The sequence below is a fragment of the Nothobranchius furzeri genome, chromosome 13 (genome assembly GCF_043380555.1).
Source record: "Nothobranchius furzeri strain GRZ-AD chromosome 13, NfurGRZ-RIMD1, whole genome shotgun sequence".
Classification (NCBI taxonomy): Eukaryota; Metazoa; Chordata; class Actinopteri; order Cyprinodontiformes; family Nothobranchiidae; genus Nothobranchius; species Nothobranchius furzeri.
Window position 1 is genome coordinate 63195698 of NC_091753.1, and position 18767 is coordinate 63214464.

An 18767-nucleotide genomic window follows, 5' to 3' on the forward strand; every position below is an offset into this window, starting at 1 on the left:
AACCGTTGGATTAGGACTCCTGAAGAACAACTGTCACGCTGAGCAGGAGGAGGTAGGACCCAAAACGCAGAAGCCCAGAATGACTCGAGGCAAGAGCGGTTGAAAAAAGGTCAAATCCTTTTATTAAGGTGGCAACGAAAATGACTTAGAAGCAGGAATCAAATCCAGAAAACTGAAAGCCAAAAGAACACAAAAGCTCAATAATGAGCACAAAGACTAGAACCTGACGAGGGAACAAAACAACGCTGACTCACAACGATGGACCGACAAACACTGAGGGACAAGACAGGACTTTTAAACACAGAGCGAGGTGATCAGAGGAACAGGTGACAGGTGTGAGTGATCTGGAGGGAAGGCAGGTGCATTCAGTAAACTAAATGTGGAAAGAACTAAGCAGGAGAACCTGGAGGAGAACAGGAGGAGGCTGGGGACAGAGGGACACAGAACATGACAACAACTGTCTTTTTAAAGACAAAACTAAACAAAATACATGAAAAAAGATGAACTTAAAGTTCAGAAAGCATCTGAATAAAAAACCAAACCAAAAAAAAAAAACAACAAAAAAAAAACAACTAACTCTGCCAGGGTTTCCCTTTTGGGTCACTTCTGCCGGTCCCAAGCCCGGATTAAAGAGGAGGGGTTGGATTATAACACAGAACTAAATCCACAGTAGAGGGATTTTACTCTTAAGAAATAAAATGAAGGCAGGTTATGACATATACATATACGCGTCTTTTGAACAGGTCTGATTTGGGACGCTGTAGCAGCAAGACTCCGCCTCCCTGAGTTTCGGTTTCAATTCGGCTTTAAAAAGGAGATTATAAACTACACCCCAGTTTTTAAATTTTGTTAATAGGCAACGTAAAAGCGGAGTTATACTAAACTAAAAAATGACCTATTTTTAGACAATCTGATAACTTGTCAAAACAGCGGTTTAGTAATCTGTGAGCGGGAATGTGCTTGTGAACATTAAAAACCCACAAAAACACGAGATCCTTTTGCTGTTGGTGGAAGTCTCACATATTCAGCTGACAAAAAGTATTATGTAGCTGAGAGAGAGAAAGGAAGGCTGCACGAGTAACGAGATGTGTGCAAAAAGGAGCCGCTTCGCAGGGAAAGTAGTGGCGCGAACGGAGTAACAACAAACAATTAGACAGATATTGACGGTAAACTTTGTATTTTGGAGCGATCCGGACAGATATATTGTCGCTGCAGTTTAGTAGGCTTTTACTAGGCTTATATAAAGGATGATGAGAAGGATAAATGTCCACCAGGCAGTTCAGATAGTACGGCTGTTTTTAGAACTGGAAGCAGAGGAAGTGGACGGAGACTCACAGCCGGAGTCTGAGGCAAATAGCGAGGATGTTGATGACGATGTGGCAAATCCATCCTTCCTCATAGAAGAGTTGGGTCATGATGAGGTAGAGGATGAAGGCAGAGATCCAGCTCCTCGGAGATCCAACAAGAGGAGTGGGCGGCGCCGCGCAGCTGTCAGATCTCGGCGTGAGACGGAGCCACTCTTCTCTCTCCAAAATCCATGTATATTATTGCCAAATTAATAAATAAGTATAAATTCAGATAGTCCAGGCTGTCCTGAAATTAATGATACCCCATAAGGCAATATTTATTGTTTTTATTAGAAAATACAAAAGACAAACCAAAATGAGTCAAAAACGGTGATTTACACTCTGGATCCCAGAGAGCTAATAATTTTTTTAAATTAGTTATTTGCTATATTTAGTCATATTTTTTATAAATGTACAGTCTAGATTACCAGTCTAAATGATAAAAAACATTCGTCATAAATGTTTGTTGGTTTCACAGTAAAATAAACAACTTTTTTCCTATTCAGATTTTATGTTTTTGAGTGATTTAAGGTCTAATATGCAACCCCTTTATGTCCAAATATAAAAAATAAGCATAGATTCATAAAGTCCAGGTTGTGCTGAAAAGATTGATACCACATAAGGTAGTGGTTATGGTTTTTATTTTGGAAATACAAAGGAAAACTGACGGCAAATTACACCCTGGACCCCAGAGGGTTAAGGCGCCACCCAATGAAGGACGTCAGAGAAGCGGTCAGAGTCAGAGCGGGACACAACAAAGCTAGCAGGTGTTTTTGAGTAGGCTAACTTTCACAATGCTTTCGGGTGCGGCAAAACGTAAAAAAAAAAATGAAGAGGAACTAAAGAAGAGACAGCGGGGGGCCTTACAGAAGTTTCTGTCGGGCTGCTCGGGCAGCCGTCCGACAGCTGTGAACATGCTCGAGTCAGCAGAGCCAGAGGCCGGGCCCGAGCAAGACCCGGAGGAGACACAACCCGAAGACGCAGTGGAAGATGCGGCGGAAGACGATGTAGCGCCAACGCCGTCAACATCAGCGCCTTCACAGAAGGACAAACTGGAAGAACAGCAGCCAGCCAGAAGTGAGCCCAATATAGTCTTATAGGAGCCTCTAGACCCAGACAGGGTATTAACAACTAGCTACCCATCTGATCCTGCAAAGTGGTACCAAACTGATGAGTACTTTGCACTAAACTATCCCTCTCAAAATATTGGATATTCTTCTGCATCACAGAGGAAATCTGGAGACATAGACTGAAGCTTAACCAAGGAACATTTCTTTAGGCGTGTTTCTGCTGTGATTGAGGCCCTGTGATGCTGGAAGGCTGAAGATTATCCCGGAGTAGATAATGCTAAATGGTTTCCTTGGTAAATGTTGCTGGTTTTATTAATTATTTGTCAAATAATTTTATTAATGTTCAAATAGCAAAACAATAAGTTCACACTCAGAAAATTGACACAGAATTTCTGATTCAGCAGAGGCAACAGCCTACAACACATGACTTATTTTGGCATACAAACAACCAATTTGTAACCAAAAACTAGGCTATGTAAAATGTGAATGAACTTTTATAAGTAAATTTTGTAAGTTTCAGATTTCAATTCATTACATAACATCGATGGAGGGGGGGGGGGGGGGGGGGGGGGGGGCTAAAAATGCAGCCTGCCTAGTGTAGTCCATTTATTTAATCCGGATCTGGTCGTGACCCGTGCTGTCACATTCAGAACACTTTATTGAAGATTTGCATTCCTTCGCAAGATGAGTGTCTGAAGAACAGCATCTGAAGCATATTCCTTTCTCTTTGAGGAAGGCCTTCCTTTCGTCCAGTGGTTTATTCCTAAATGTTCTGCATCTTTTGAGCGGATGTGGCTTGTTATGCAGTGGGCAGTTCTGGTTAATGTCCTTGTTAGGGGGAGAAATATTGGTTTTGTGTACCGTAATTGGTTTGCTGGAATTTAAGTTTTTTGCAAAAGGTTTTTCTGGTTTTAAGTTTTGCTAGTGGAAACTTGGATCATTGTGTTTCTTAGCCTCTTTACATAAGAAATCACAGAAGTACTCAAAGGGTGGGAAACAGCCTTGGTTACTCTCTTTATATTGAGAGCTGTGTGACATCCACCTCTCCTGAAGTCCATATGGGAGTTTGTCTATGATTGGGCTTATTCCACGAGAAGTGTCTAGATTGAGTAGACCAGTGTTGGGGTTATTAGGAGGGAACAATTCGTAAGCTTTAACTTACTTTTGGATTCTTCAATAAATTCTGTAAATATGGGAATATTTACTGATTTATTAATTAATTAAGATATTCTTAGATATACGGGGCACCATTCCCCTTTAACCGGGGAAAAATTGAATCCAAAACTCTTATCAGTCTTTCTTGAAGTTCCTTGGAGCAGAGACTTCTCTTCGACACAACAAAGCTACTGGAGACGAAAATCTGAATTTTATAACGTTTAATTAACAATTTGTCAAATGAATAAACAGTGGCATAAATGAATAATAACCATGTGATATAATAAAAGGATGTATATTCAAAATAATGTTCAGGTGTTTTGTGTGTATGTATGTGTGTGTGTTTCTAAAATGGAGTCTGTATGCAAGATGGCTGACCCCTTTGTCTGGCTAAAGTGTGAGTGGCAACTTGCACTTTAACTTCCAAGGCACTTAGAATCATCAGTAACTTAACCTTAAATCACTCAAAACATTTCAAAGGATCATGAAACAACACAAAGGATTAATCACGAATAATATCTTTTAGTTTAACCACGTGGCCAAGCAGAAAACATTTAAAGATACCAAACAATGATCAATAAGCAGTTTATTTATTCAAAATGACCCGGCGGACGTGTTTTGGGAGCGAAAGAGGAAGACACGAAGCTACTTTTTAAGCAATAGCGCGGTTTTATTGCTTATTCTGGACTATAGAGGAAACGGGAGAAGAAAAGGAGAGAAAAAAATGAGTTTTCTGATCACCAGAAGAGCAAGGCGTCCCCAGCTGTTTGATTTGACGGTTCTCCGTGTTTTCTCCGCAGTTTGGCGTCGTCCGTCGGTTTGATGCTTTCTCCGTTGTTTACCTCCACGAGTGTTTCTCCACGGGCTGGACACAAAGAGAACGAAGTTTCTTTTGTGCTGAGTTTGACAACTTACAGCGTCTCTGAGAGCTGGATGGAGCTCCGCTCGTTCCCAGTCAGGTCCTGATGGAGTTCGAGTGGCTTTGTAGCGGTTTCGTGGCTCAACTTGGGCACTTAGAGCTTCCGCGTGCTCAAGTTGTCGGAGCGTTCGACAAGCGTGTCCTTACCGCCAGGTATCCTGGGCAAAAGAACGAGGTTTCTTTGTCTCTGCTGAAGATTTATGGTCTTAGTTCGCGGGAAAAGCTCCACGGCCTCCCGCACATGCGCAGATCGTGTTTCTGGTATTAGGCGCTGACATCATCCCAATGCTTCCGTGTGCAAAGCATCATGGGAAATGAAGTTTCTTGGCGCTGATGTGATTATTTGCTTTTCAAAGCAATTTAAGCACAGTCATTTTGGAGAAAATCACTGCATAGTAATTTCCTCACGAGGTCAGACCCTCAACACCAGGCAGATGGCCGTCTTCCTTGGCACCTTGAATCTCTTGCAGTAAATCCCCTAGTTCACGTAGCTTGACATGATCTTTGGCTGTTAATTTTGGGAAACTGTCCAACCGTTGGAAAAGTGACCATTCGATTATTTCTGATGCTGCATAACATTCATTCAGTCTTTCCCATGCTTTGTACAGAGCTACTGTAGGGTTGTTGACACATACTGAACGTATGCGTTTCACCTGATCACTTGACTCCCTCCCTTACCACTTCGTCATGAGATCTAGCTCTTGAATGGGGGTGAGTTGGACCTCAGCTGTTCAATTCAATTCAATTCAAGTTTATTTATATAGCGCCAAATCACGACAAGAGTCGTCTCAAGGCACTTCACATAATAAACATTCCAATTCACAGTTCATTAAGCCAATCAGAAATAATGTTTCCTATATAAGGAACCCAGCAAATTGCATCAAGTCACTGACTAGTGTCAGTGACCATACAGCAATCCTCATACTAAGCAAGCATGCAGCGACAGTGGAGAGGAAAACTTCCTTTTAACAGGAAGAAACCTCCAGAGAATCCTGGCTCAGTGTAAGCAGCCATCCTCCACGACTCACTGGGGATGGAGAAGACAGAGCAGGCAGACACACACACACACACACACACACACACACACACACACACACACACACACACACACACACACACACACACACACACAAGTAATGTGTCTATAGTTATATTGTGATGTCTTAGTAAATATTCTATTTGGTGAGAGATAAACTTTATTGTATTTATCCTAGTGGATCTATAATTAAACGGATAAACTAGTATTAGCACATCAAAAGTCAAAAACAAAAAGTTATTATCAGGAGAGAGAGAATGTTTAAGTGGTTAGCAGCAGTGTGCTAAACGATGGCCCCCTCCATGAGGCCACCACAGCTCAGCAGAACATCATTGTAGCTTCTTCTGGGGAGAAAAACACAAAGAAAATAAAGTTAACAGCTGAAATAGCAGGAAATAGTACAGTTAAAGAGCAGACTGTAGAATAAAGCAGTAGAGTGTGAAAGTGGTCAGTGTGTCCTCCAGCAGTCTAAGCCTATAGCAGCATAACTACAGAGTTAACTCTGGATAATCTATCCTATTTAGATGTAGGCATGTTGGAGGCAGGGCAAGGGAGAGCCGTCTTTACCGACTGTACACGCCACCTCCCTCTACTCCCCCACTTGTCCAGATTTAGGCTAACATCAGATTTTAACCATAGGCCCTATCAAATAAAAATGTTTTAAACCTAGTCTTAAATGTAGACAAAGTGTCTGCCTCACGGACTAAAGCTGGGAGCTGGTTCCACAGGAGAGGAGCCTGATAACTAAAAGATCTGCCTCCCATCCTAAGTTTAGATATTCTTGGAACCACCAGTAGACCTGCAGTCTGAGAGCGAAGTGCTCGGTTAGGAACGTATGGAACAATCAGATCACTGATGTATGATGGAGCTTGATTATTAAGAGCTTTATATGTGAGAAGGAGGATCTTAAAATCTATTCTGAATTTACAGGTAGCCAATGTAGGGAAGCTAAGACAGGAGAGATATGATCTCTCTTTTTAATTCTCATCAGAACTCTAGCTGCAGCATTTTGGACAAGCTGAAGACTTTTAACTACATTCTGTGGACTTCCTGAGAGTAATGAATTACAGTAATCCAGTCTTGATGTAATAAATGCATGAACTAGTTTTTCAGCATCACTCCTGGAAAGGATGCTTCTAATCTTAGCAATATTCCGAAGGTGGAAAAAGGAAATCCGACAAACTTGTGAAACCTGGGATTTGAATGACATGTCCTGGTCAAAGATAACACCAAGGTTCCTTACTTTGTTCTCGGAGATTAATGTAACACTGGTAAACGAAGCGCACCATGCTCTGTAATTCTCTGGCCTGTCGTCGAACTGGTAAAGGCCTGCGATTATTAAATCTCGACGTGCCATGTATTGGGTAAAGGGCTCTGCTGGATTTAAAATGCTGGCCGTGGTGTTACAGTTATGCTGAGGTATAAATGGTGAGCCGCATGGGTTGAGAGAGGTATTTTGTTTCTCCACTTTAGCTTTTGTTTCACCTTTCAGCTGGCTGGGTTATTTAGAGCAGCGAAATTAGCTTTGGTAAGCCTTATTTCAGAGTTGATGGGTTGTGGCTCTAAATTGCCATCTTCAGATGGATGCTACGTTACAAATGTGTTGGGTGAACTTGCTCGGGGACAAGAAGTGGTTGGTAATTGTCGTGGACTGGGAGATAGCTTGGTGTCCATTTGAGATTGTACATCTTCATTCGTACATTCTAATTTTACACTTTCTGATGGAGATTTTCTACTCTCAGGTTCTTCTTGTATTGCTTCAGCTTCCTCTAGCACTTCTTCTTCAGCTAGAGCAGCATCAGCTTCCCTCTGTAATGTTAACACTTCTAATTCTGCATCTATTTTTGCCTTTCCCAGTTCGCTTTGAGCTTTTTCAATTTTTAACTGTGCTTCTTTTGTTGCATAGCATGCTCTCACCTTTGCAGCCTCCGCTTTAGCTCAAGCATGGGCAGCGCTTACTGCTGATCCAGATGAGCGACTCGTCCTCAAACTGCGTTTAGACTTGTTACTCGATGCCATTTTGACCGTGATGAATCGTCAGTAGTCGCCTTTTCACTCAGGGGTGGACATTAACTTCAAAACCAACCGGCCAGCCGGGCCGGTAACTCTGAATATTTACCGGCCCCGCTGGTCAGCTGCCAAAACGAGTCAAAATAACAACTGAACCGTTTTAAATGTAATAAACCTTTATTTTGTACACATTCACAAACATAATAACGTATTCAAGTTTGAATTTGCTTGTTCCCTCAACAAAACTCGATTTTGTCGTCGCATACTTCCGGCATACAATGCAGTACATCACCAACTCCGCTTTGCTGTACTCGAGTCATTGGCTGTGTTCGAGATGAGCCAGTTCTGCGCAGATTAGACCAGCGAGGATCGGCGAGCAGTGCATGCCGGTTAGATTTGTGTCCGACTTGACGCTGATTTGCTCTGACGTCATGCATGCGTAGGCAACAATAACCTCGTGAGATTGTGGCAAGGTGGATAAACGAGGGCCCGGGCGGGATTCGATCCCCAGACTCCCGGGTGAGAGTCATACGCACTAACCAGTCAGCCAAAGGGACATCCCCTTGGCCAAGTAGCCAAGGCGCATGATCAATCGGGACACTGACAGGACACTCACACAGTCACATCTTCCCCCCTCTTTCCACAAGCACGTCCTCGTGCTCCCGCGCAGGGTGCCACAAACTTCACATCCATGGAACTAGTTGACAGTACTACATGGATCCTGCCAACAACGCCAAATGTGGCAAGGTGGATAAACGAGGGCCCGGGCGGGATTCGATCCCCAGACTCCCGGGTGAGAGTCATACGCACTAACCAGTCAGCCAAAGGGACATCCCCTTGGCCAAGTAGCCAAGGCGCATGATCAATCAGGACACTGATAGGACACTCACACAGTCACAAGATCAAGGCGGCCGCAGATTTTGGAGCAAGGCGCTGCAGTTGCTCTCCCTCGGCTGCAAAACCTAGGGGATGACGGGAAACGCCTGGCTCTCACCTGATTTAAGATCTGATTGGTTCATATTTTGATCCAAACATCCGGTGGTAGAACATGAAATGTTAGTTGGTCACATGTATTCTGTAAATCATGTTATGTTGATGATGACAACTATACAGGCCATAAAGAGAAATGTGTTTTGTGTTCTTTTGTCACGTTTCCTGTGATCACACTGAAGCTACAGCTGATAACCTTTACTTATTATTACAGTCATGTTTTCATATACAATGTATGATATCCACAAGTACGTGAGGATGTGTTTCAGCTGCTAACAGGCACCAGAATTAAAATAGAAAATTGAACAAGTGTGAACGCTAACGCGATATCGTCACCCCCGAGCTACACATGCAGGGAAATCTGTCCAACTTAAACGCCGGCTTTCAGCCACTCCCCCTGCTGCTTCCGTCTGCTCTCGTCTGTTTTCCAGGCGAGGCGCTGCTCAACTCGAACACGGCCATTCTCTGCGCCTCCCGTCGTCTTTGACCCTCCAAGAATCATTCCACCTACGCACACGCTTCTCTGCTTCATACCGTTTCGAACTGTCTTGCTTCTCCTCACCAGTTTTAAAGCGTTTTGCCGGAGATTTCATTAAGAAATCCCATCCCTGTGGTGGAGCCATCTTCCTGTGTGCTTTTGTGTTTCTAGTGTGGTTCCACTTCGTCTTTAATAGTGAACTTATAGTTCACGTGACTATAACTAGAATCGTGCAGTATGTGCACGAGTCGTAAAAGTGCAGTACGTGGCTAGAGGCGCACAGTTTCACGCGCGCGAAACGAAAACGGCGGCTTCCTACAGGGCGTGGCCATGATGTAGGTGAAAGCCGTTGTGTAAATGACAAACAAGGCTTGGGCGCCACCCGGGCAGTAAGTCGTCAATTATTTACCACCCGACGAGAAAATTTAGCGCCATTGGCGCTCGGGCGCTTTAAAGGTCCACCCCTGTCACTGTAGCGTTTTCAACAGGGATGTTGGTGACACCGAGTTAAACCACAAATGAAGACCCTGGAGTTTAGTTGCAGCTTGTTTAATTGTCTCATGAACATGTGGTGAAAACTGAAATGACAGAAAATAGACTCCATCTCAACAGATTTACACCCAAAAAGTGCATTACTCTCACTGAAACATTCATGTTAGCAAAATATACACTAATATCCAAAGCTATTCGTATAAACTGTCATATAAAGCAACTTACGGCGTTCCAGCCTGATAATTCAGAGAAGATGGCAACTGATTACATCTCCACGCTGCCTTCTGCATGAGGCGCCTGTTTCTCAGCAAAAACAGTGTTTGACCGGAACCGGAAGTGAGCCGCCAGAACAGGAAATACATTTTAGTGATATTTTCCTTTTAACTAAAATGCATATAAAGCATGAATTATTCATTTTAACAAGACATATCAATGTTTTAATGACAAATCATTTTAGAATGATTTATTTCAAACTTATGAACCTATTTATTCAGAGAAATGCCTCAAGGGCAACACACTACTATTTACCATGGTAAGAACCCAAGGGCCCACGGAGGAAAAAAACCTCCTTAAAGAGGCGGGGAGGAATCACATCAGTAGGAGAACCTGAGGGTTTTAAGGGTTCCACGATCTCCCACAGGCAATCCAGAGTCAGTGGTTCAAATTGACAAAAAGTTGAAGGGCAGCATCCTGCAGCAACCTGGAGAGAACATGCCAGTATCTGAGCTCTAATGCTCACTATTTTATCGATAAAAAATGTCAAAAATGATTCACACAGCCCCTGAGAGATCCCAATTTCTGCAAGTTGGTCGACATTGAGGACGTTATCTAAAACATTTAAAAGAACACGTGGCTTACTGCAGGCAGACTGAATGATATCTGAGAAATATTTCCTTCTTTCCTCCATCACCATAGCCTGATAGCAATGAAGAGCATTTCTTAACATCTGGAAATAAATCATTAGCCTGTCCTTTTTCCATTTCCTCTCAACCATTCGACATTTTCTTCTTGCATTGCGCGTGGACTCATTTATTCACGGCTCACGTTTAGCCCTTGGTTTCCTGAGCCGCAACGGGGCCACTGAGTCCATAATGGTGCTGCAGCAATCATGGAACTGTGAGCTAAGTTCATTTACATTATCAGAAAAGGATTCTAGGTTGTTACAAATCAAATCAAATTCGCCACAAAAACGGGGAGCAGTTAATGGGTTAACAATCCTAACCTGCCTGAAAGGAGCAGGTGATTTTAGATTGTTGTCAGAGAGGGCTATGCTAAAAAGTACAGGCATGTGATCTGAGAAAACAGCGTCACAAATCTCAATGTCAGAAACAGACAGCCCAGATGTTAAAACAAGATCAAGAACGTGTCCCTGCTCCTGAGTCGGTCCAAAAACATGTTGCACCAAATTGCAAGAGTCCACAATTCTCAAAAATTCATTCACCTTGGGTTTATCAGGACAACACATGTGAATGTTGAAATCTCCCAAAATGAGCAGCTTATCAAAAGCAGGCAACACTTCGACTAAAAGTCGTGCAAACTCAGTCAAAAAATCTTTGTTGTATCGCGGGGGACGATAGATTACCATACACAGCACAGGATCATGCCTACCAAGTTCAAAGAGATGACATTCAAAAATGGAAAAACATCGAGGTAGGCGGAATCGCTGATATTTAAAAGAGTCTTTAAACACTGTAGCAGTCCCCCCTCCACGTCCTGAGACACATGAAAATTTAAAAAGGCAGCACCCAGGAGGCAACAATTCAGAAAAGATGCTAGACTCACTTTCCGGCGTTGTCCATACCTCCATGAAACAGAAAATCCAGACTATTTGATGAGAGGAAATCCTTGATAATAACTGTCTTGTTTGATAGAGATCTCACGTTCACCAAACCAAACTTTACAGCAGCTGTCTTCTCCAAGTTGTCAGATGTCCTCGAAGCTCGAAGACCATACCGCAGATTGTTAAAATTAAAACCAGGTTGCCGATAACGCGACGAATAAGGACCGCACAGCCGATCCAAACAATCCGAGTCCACAACGGGCACTAGCCAGGTGTCAGGGGGATTTGCCAGCCGCCGATGATCAAGGGAGCTGGGACCGGGAAAACTGCCCGACAGCTTCATTTTCGCCAGCTTTCCTCCTCTCTTCCCCCTGCGGCGTTGCCTCCTCCTCCAGGGCGGCGGCGCAGGAACACGGCACAGGTACGGAGGAACTGAAGCCAGAAAAGGGGGCAAAACCTTCTGTCCATCTTTATAAGATCCAGATATGGTTTTTGCAGAAATCTTGAGATCCAGGAGCTGTTGACGCTCATATATCAGCAGAGAGTTTGCATCGAAAATAAAAACAGATAAAAACAATAAAATCAAAAAGAGCTCTAACACAAAACGGCAGGCCAGGCACACTGGTGCCATTTTGGGACAATCATTTTCTGTCTTTCCGGCATCTGTCCACTGCTTATAACTCTACAACAGCATCCCTAAAAACTCTGGTACAGGCACATTCCTAAGCCTGCTTAGAATAGCAAAATGCTATTGTAGGAGAATGGAGTCTCCACAGAGCCGCCTTGTAATTTATGACTTCTTGACAACAGTCCCAGCTGTCTCTCCACAGCCTTTAAGGTGGGATTTCTTCTTAGGGGCTCCAAATGAATAAAGATGGCACGTTCTTTTTAAGCTGCAGTTATTACAACATTGTATGTTATTATTTTATATACAGATTATTTGTTTAAAGCAGACGCCACAGGTATCTAACACCTCTGAATTGCAGTGAGTTATGTACTACAACCAACATGTGCCTGTTGTCTGTTTATTAAATACAGGAGGGTATAACAGTTTTTTCTTAATCTTGAAGTAAACATTTTTTTTATTCAGAATTCATGAAAGAACATCTCAAATGTTTGGTTAAGGTCTGAGTTTAAAAAACAAAGGAGATTTGAAAAAGAAAATCAAAGAAGAGGTGGCTCAAGGGCAGAGTACGGACTTGATCAACAACAGTTGAGCAGAGGTACAAGACTAATATTAAGGTTGTAAAAAAACTAAATAGTACTTTTGGAAGTACAGTTGTTAAATAAATCCCTCGAGTCTTGTGTGGCTGCTTGTATGTCTCTTTAAATTTGTCTTTAGGCTAAATCTTTGTCCACAGAGCTCACAGGCAAAAGGCTTCTCTCCTGTGTGGACGCTCATGTGTCTGTTTAAACTTGCCTTTTGGGTACATCTGTATTCACAGAGCTCACAGGCAAAAGGCTTCTCTCCTGTGTGGACTCTCATGTGATAGTTTAAACTTGCCTTTTGGGTACATCTGTATTCACAGAGCTCACAGGCAAAAGGCTTATCTCCTGTGTGGACTTTCATGTGTGTGTTTAAATTATGTTTATGGCTAAATCTTTGTCCACAGAGCTCACAGGCAAAAGGTTTCTCTCCTGTGTGGACTTTCATGTGTGTGTTTAAACTATGTTTATGGCTACATCTTTGTCCACAGAGCTCACAGGTAAAAGGCTTATCACCTGTGTGAACTCTCATGTGGTCGTTTAAATGATCTTTACGGCTAAATCTTTGTCCACAGAGCTCACAGGCAAAAGGCTTCTCTCCTGTGTGGACTTTCATGTGTATGTTTAAACTATGTTTACGGCTAAATATTTGTCCACAGAGGTCACACTCAAAAGGCTTCTCTTCTGTGTGGACTTTCATGTGTAAGTTACACCTATTTTTATGGCTAAATCTTTGGCCCCTGAGGTCACAGGCAAAAGGCTTCTGCCCGGTGTGGCCTTTCATATGATGGGTAAAACTGGACTTTAGGCTAAATCTTTTGCCACAGTCATCACAGCTAAATGATTTTGGTTCTTTCTGGACTTTTCTGCATGAGCCTCCATGTTGTTTCTCTTTCACACATTTTGTATTAACCGAACACGCTGGATGGCTTGTCACTCTCACATGTTTCTGAAGAGACCACTTGTGGAGGAACCTTATACCACACACAGGGCAGCTAAACAATTTGTTAACTGTCTTAATATCTGACTCCGAAGACTTGTTCTCATTACAGCCATGGTCTCCGTTTCCAGTTTCAGGCCCAGAGTCTGAACGCTCAGAGTCTAGATTCAAATCATCTTCATCTTCTCCACCAACTTCAATCTCTGAAGAATCGGATGTCTTTTCATTAGGGTCCAGATCTTGGTTCTTGATAGTTTCTGCTCCTCCACCAACTTTTGCAGTCATCTGCCCAGCCAAGCTGCTGGTTGGGACACCTCCATCTTTCATTGGATGGTTGTGGAAACGTAAGAGCAGAGGTTTCTCATCCGTCGCCTCTCTCTTCCTTGAATCTGCAGGGAACCAAGCAGAAATATATAAAATAAAAATATTCAGTAAAAAGAGAAGACAAAATACCTAGGGGTGTTTTTGCAATCAGTAATATACAAAACCAATGTTGGTAAACACATTACTATTTATGGTAATGCATTACTTTTACAAATAACTATGGATCTAATGAGTTGCTTTTAAGCCCAGACATCACTATGCGATTAATTCTGATTAACGCCTCTCAGAGCCGGTCAAACCAGCCGTCCGTCGCTGCTACTGTGGAGCCTAGAGATACCCTGACAGCAGCATTGTGTCGGCCCCTCCCTTCCTTTCCCCAACACTGAAGGCGCACAGCAGCAAAAATGTAAACAAACATATCTGCCGAACCTTTACTCCATTAGAGTGTTGTAAAGTTTGTAACGAAATCACGGCGCGGAGGAAGCTCATTAAAATGCGTCAAAACAGTAAATGTTAGGGATGTCCCGATCAGGTTTTTTTGCCCTCGAGTCAGAGTCATTTGATTTTGAGAATCTGCCGACACCGAGTCCCGATCTGATACTTTCGATACGTAAAAAAAAGGGAAGAAACTGTTCCAGAATGTTCCTTATTTTTTATTTAATTACCTTTTTATTTTAATTTTTAACAACAGATCACTTCTGTGAGGTAGCTTGAACAATCAAGTAATAAATAACATAAATTCTTCACTTTTGGACTTTATTGCAAATATAAAAAGTGTAATATAAAAACTTTAGGTTACTATCGTAACCCCGGTTCTCTGAGTAACATGAGTGAGATGTCTCACTATGGGATACGCCCCTCCGCGGATTCCTCAGAAGCACTTATCTCAATACGCCAATCCTGATTGGCCAGTGACCGTGACGTACGCGTCCCCCTGCTACTATAAGTAGCAAGCGTCCCAACGTACGCACTATTCAAGATAAACACCTCTTCTCGCTTCGCCCAGCAAGAAGGGTTGTCTGGTGAGACATCTCACTCATGTTACTCAGAGAACCGGGGTTACGATAGTAACCTAAAGTTCTCTTTCTTAACATTCGTTTCGATGTCTCACTATGGGATATGGAGACTCCCGTATTGCCAGACAGCTTATCCAGCGATCACCAACCTACAGGGATACATCTTGGCCCGCCAAAGACCCCACACTCAGAATCGTGTGAGTCATTGCAGGGACCAAAACATCAAGCTTATAGAAGCGTGCAAATGCAAATGGAGAAGCCCAACTTGCTGCAGCACAAATCTCCTGGATTGACAGCCCCCGAAAAAGGGCCCAAGAAGCAGACAGGCCCCTAGTAGAATGGGCCCTGAGCCCAACAGGTGCCTGAATGTCCTGACAGGAGTAAGCCATAGAAATAGCCTCCACAATCCAGTGGGAAAGCCGCTGCTTTGTGACGGGTTTCCCCTTACGAGGCCCACCCCATGACACAAAAAGCTGGTCCCCCCTGCGAAGGTTCTCCGTCCGATTCACATACTCCTTGAGCGCGCGAATCGGACACAGCTTGTGCCACCGCTCTTCCTCAGGAGAGGAGAAGGGTGGCGGGTAGAAAGCTGTGAGGATAATAGGAGAAAAGGAGCCCACCACCTTAGGCACAAAGGCAGGGTTGGGCTTCAAGGACACCTTCATGTCACCTGGTGCAAACTGGGTGCAGGATGGGTGCACAGAGAGAGCCTGTAAGTCACTAACTCGCTTTGCAGATACCAAAGCCAGGAGTAGCACCACCTTAAGAGACAAGATCTTAAGGTCCAGGCCGTCCATAGGTTCAAATGGAGGCCCGGAGAGGGCCGACAGCACCAAGGACAGATCCCATGAGGGCACCAGGGGTCGGGACACAGGGAGAAGCCTGCGCGCGCCCCTCATGAAGCTACACACCAGGGGGTGTTGACCTGCCAATTTCCTCCCAAAACCCAAGTGTCGGGCGGAAATGGCTGCTAGGTACACTTTAATGGTGGAGAAAGCCTTCTTCCCATCCAACAAGTCTTGCAGGAAAGACAGAATGACGTTCACCGGGCATTGGAAGGGTGAGACCTCCCTGCCCTGACACCAGGCTTCAAACACCCTCCATTTACAGTCATATAGGGACCTAGTGGAGGGGGCCCTAGCATTCTGAATGGTTCGAATGACTGCCTGGGGCAGCTCTGCTGACACTAGCCCACACCCCTCAGGGGCCAGGCCCACAGGGCCAGCCGTTCTGGATGAGGGTGGAAGATCGAGCCTCCCGCTTGGGACACCAGGTCCCTGCGAAGCGGCAGTTTCCAAGGTTGGCCCTCCAGGAGCTGGAAAATGTCCGCCACCCAATGCATGGCTGGCCAGTATGGGGCCACCAGAATGAGAGTGTGGCGCTGGGTTCGTACCCTCAGCAAGGTGGGTGGTATCAGGGCCACTGGGGGAAAAGCGTAAAGCAGTCCCCGTGGCCAGTCGTGCGCCAGCGCGTCCACGCCGAGTGGAGCGTCTCGGTCGCGCAGGGAGAAGAACAGAGGACACTGAGCATTCTCCTTGGAGGCAAAAAGATCCACTACGGCTGTGCCGAACCGGATCCAAATCTGTTCCAACACTGCTGGATGCAGGCTCCAATCCCCGTACAGGGGTGTCCCTCTGGACAACAGATCCGCCCCCCGATTCCGAACACCCGGGACATGGGTGGCTCTGATTGAGAGGAGATGCCTGCTGCACCATAGGATCAGTCTGCGTGCCAGCGTGTGTAACCGCACGGAGCGCAGCCCCCCCTGGCGGTTTATATAAGCCACAGTCGTGGTGTTGTCTGTTCTCACTAGGACATGATGGCCGGAGAGAAAAGGCAGGAAGCGCTTCAGGGCCAGAAAGACCGCGAGGAGTTCCAGATAATTTATGTGTGTCCCCCAGAGCTCTCTGCTCCACACACCCCTGACAGAGCGACCCTCCAGGAGCCCCCCCCAACCTGACAGGCTCGCATCTGTCGTGACCACTTTCCTCACGAGAACCAACCCCAAAGGCACCCCCTGTGCCAAGAGGGAGGGGTGACGCCAACAGCGGAGCGCCGCGACGCACGCTGCAGAGACCGTCACCCTGCGCGCTCTGTGGCGCACTGGAGAAAGACCCAGAGAAGCCACCCAGCGTTGAAAATCTCTCATGTGTAGACGGCCGAGTGGTACCACTGAAATAGCCGACGCCATGAGACCCAAAAGCCTGAGGCATAACGCAAACCGCACCGAACTGTGTAGGCGGAAGCGCGCCAGGCAGAGCGAGAGCGCGTTCACGCGCGGTGTCGAGAGACGGGCCGTGAACGCCCCTGAGTCCAGATTCAGACCTAGAAAGGTTATTTTCTGGGAGGGGAGTAAAGCGCTTTTCTGCCAGTTTATCCTGAAACCCAGACCACACAAGTGATGGATCACAACCAGCGTGTTTGACGCTGCCTCCTCTCTGGACCGTGCCAGCAGGAGCCAGTCGTCTAAATACGTGGCCAGCCGAATGCCCCTCCCTCTCAGAGGGGCGATCGCTGCCTCCGTACACCTGACAAACACCCTCGGGCTCAGCGAGAGGCCGAATGGGAGCACGGTGTATTCATAACACACTCCCTGAAAGGCAAACCTCAGAAATTTCCTGTGTGGAGGGTACACGGGAATATGAAAGTATGCGTCCCTCAGGTCAATTGAGGTGAACCAGTCGTTCTGGTGAATCAGACGCAAAAGGGATGAGAGCGTGAGCATTTTGAATCTTTACTTTCTGAGGCATCGGTTCAGGGCCCTCAGATCCAGGATCGGGCGAATCCCGGTCCCTCCCCGTTTCGGGACCAGGAAGTACCTGGAGTAGAAACCGCTCTGAGACCGATCGGGAGGCACAATGCATATCGCTCCCTTCTCCAGCAGGGAGGAGATTTCTCCCTGAAGGATGTGAGCTGACGTCCCCTGGGCGTGGGAGAACACTACGCCGGAGAATCGAGGAGGAACTGAGGCGAATTGGAGCCTGTAACCTCTCGAAATAGTTCTCAGCACCCAACGTGAAGCAGAAACCGCTGTCCATTCCTCCATGTGAGTGGAGAGCGGTGACACAGCCGTGACACACGGAGCACCAGCTCCCTCCAGAGGTTGTGGGGCAGCGGTGCTCGTGGCAACCACTGCGCATGCGCGGGGGCTTTGTGCTTTGACGGCCCAGGCGTGCAGGGACGACGTTTGGCTGGCGGGTAAGTCTGCCAGGGGCCGCCCCCGCCTGGTTCCGCTCATGGGTAACATTTTTATTGATTTTTGCTGCACCCTTGACATTTCGTCTGGATGCGTCAGCGAACGTTTTAATGCTCCTTGAGCGTGACATGTTTGTGAAAAACAATGTGAGTGCTTGTGACGTGTGTTTTGAGCCGGCACAGCCGGCTGCACGTCCTGGCCCCACCCTGGACCGCTCGGGGACTCTGCCGGAGGGGTTCCGTGAGGGGGGGGAGAAGGCACCGTGGCAACATCGAACAGGAGGAGCTGGCGAACGGGGAACTGCCAGCTGCAGCGTCCGGAGGGAAAGAACTCCGTCAGGCTGCCCTCTTCTTCTTCCTCACCTGCTGACCGCTGGGTCGGGTGGGTTGTCCCGACGGCGGAGCGGCTTGGTTGCCGGATCTCTGAGGCCAAACTGGTCGAGGCGCTGAGCCCGAAGGAGCTGGTTGGACAGCTTGAGGCTTCGGGCGCTTTGGGATCCGGAACTGAGGCTGGGCTCGGGCAGCTGCCTGAGGCAGGTTCAGCCGAGCCGGCAGCGCCGGTGAGGGTTTACGGGGAAGGCAGAGATGAAGGGCCTCATCCTCTTTCTTTTTGGCCTCACACCGTTGCTGCATTGATACCAGGGCAGAGCCAAAAATGCCTTCAGGCACGATTGGCATGTCCAAAATGTCCTCCTTCTCTCTATCAGAGAGGTTGGAGAGGTTCAGCCATCGTGCACGTTATTGAAGCACCATCATGCCCAACGCTTTTCCCGTGGCCTGGACCGCGCAGCGCTGCACACGCAGGCAGAT

The 18767-nt window shown here is 45.9% G+C and overlaps 1 protein-coding gene across 4 annotated transcripts in view; it reads right to left on the minus strand.

Annotated features, from left to right (window-relative positions):
* Positions 1–11272: 11272 nt before the first annotated feature.
* Positions 11273–18767, minus strand: part of LOC129160923 (gastrula zinc finger protein XlCGF57.1-like) — a 36690-nt gene continuing 29195 nt past the window's right edge. For all 4 annotated transcript variants that reach the window (XM_054738010.2, XM_054738009.2, XM_070543764.1 and 1 more), the window contains one exon: positions 11273–13811. In XM_054738010.2, the coding sequence (XP_054593985.2) occupies positions 12559–13811 (1253 nt within the window). In that variant the 3' untranslated portion in view covers positions 11273–12558. The remainder of the gene's footprint in view (positions 13812–18767) is intronic.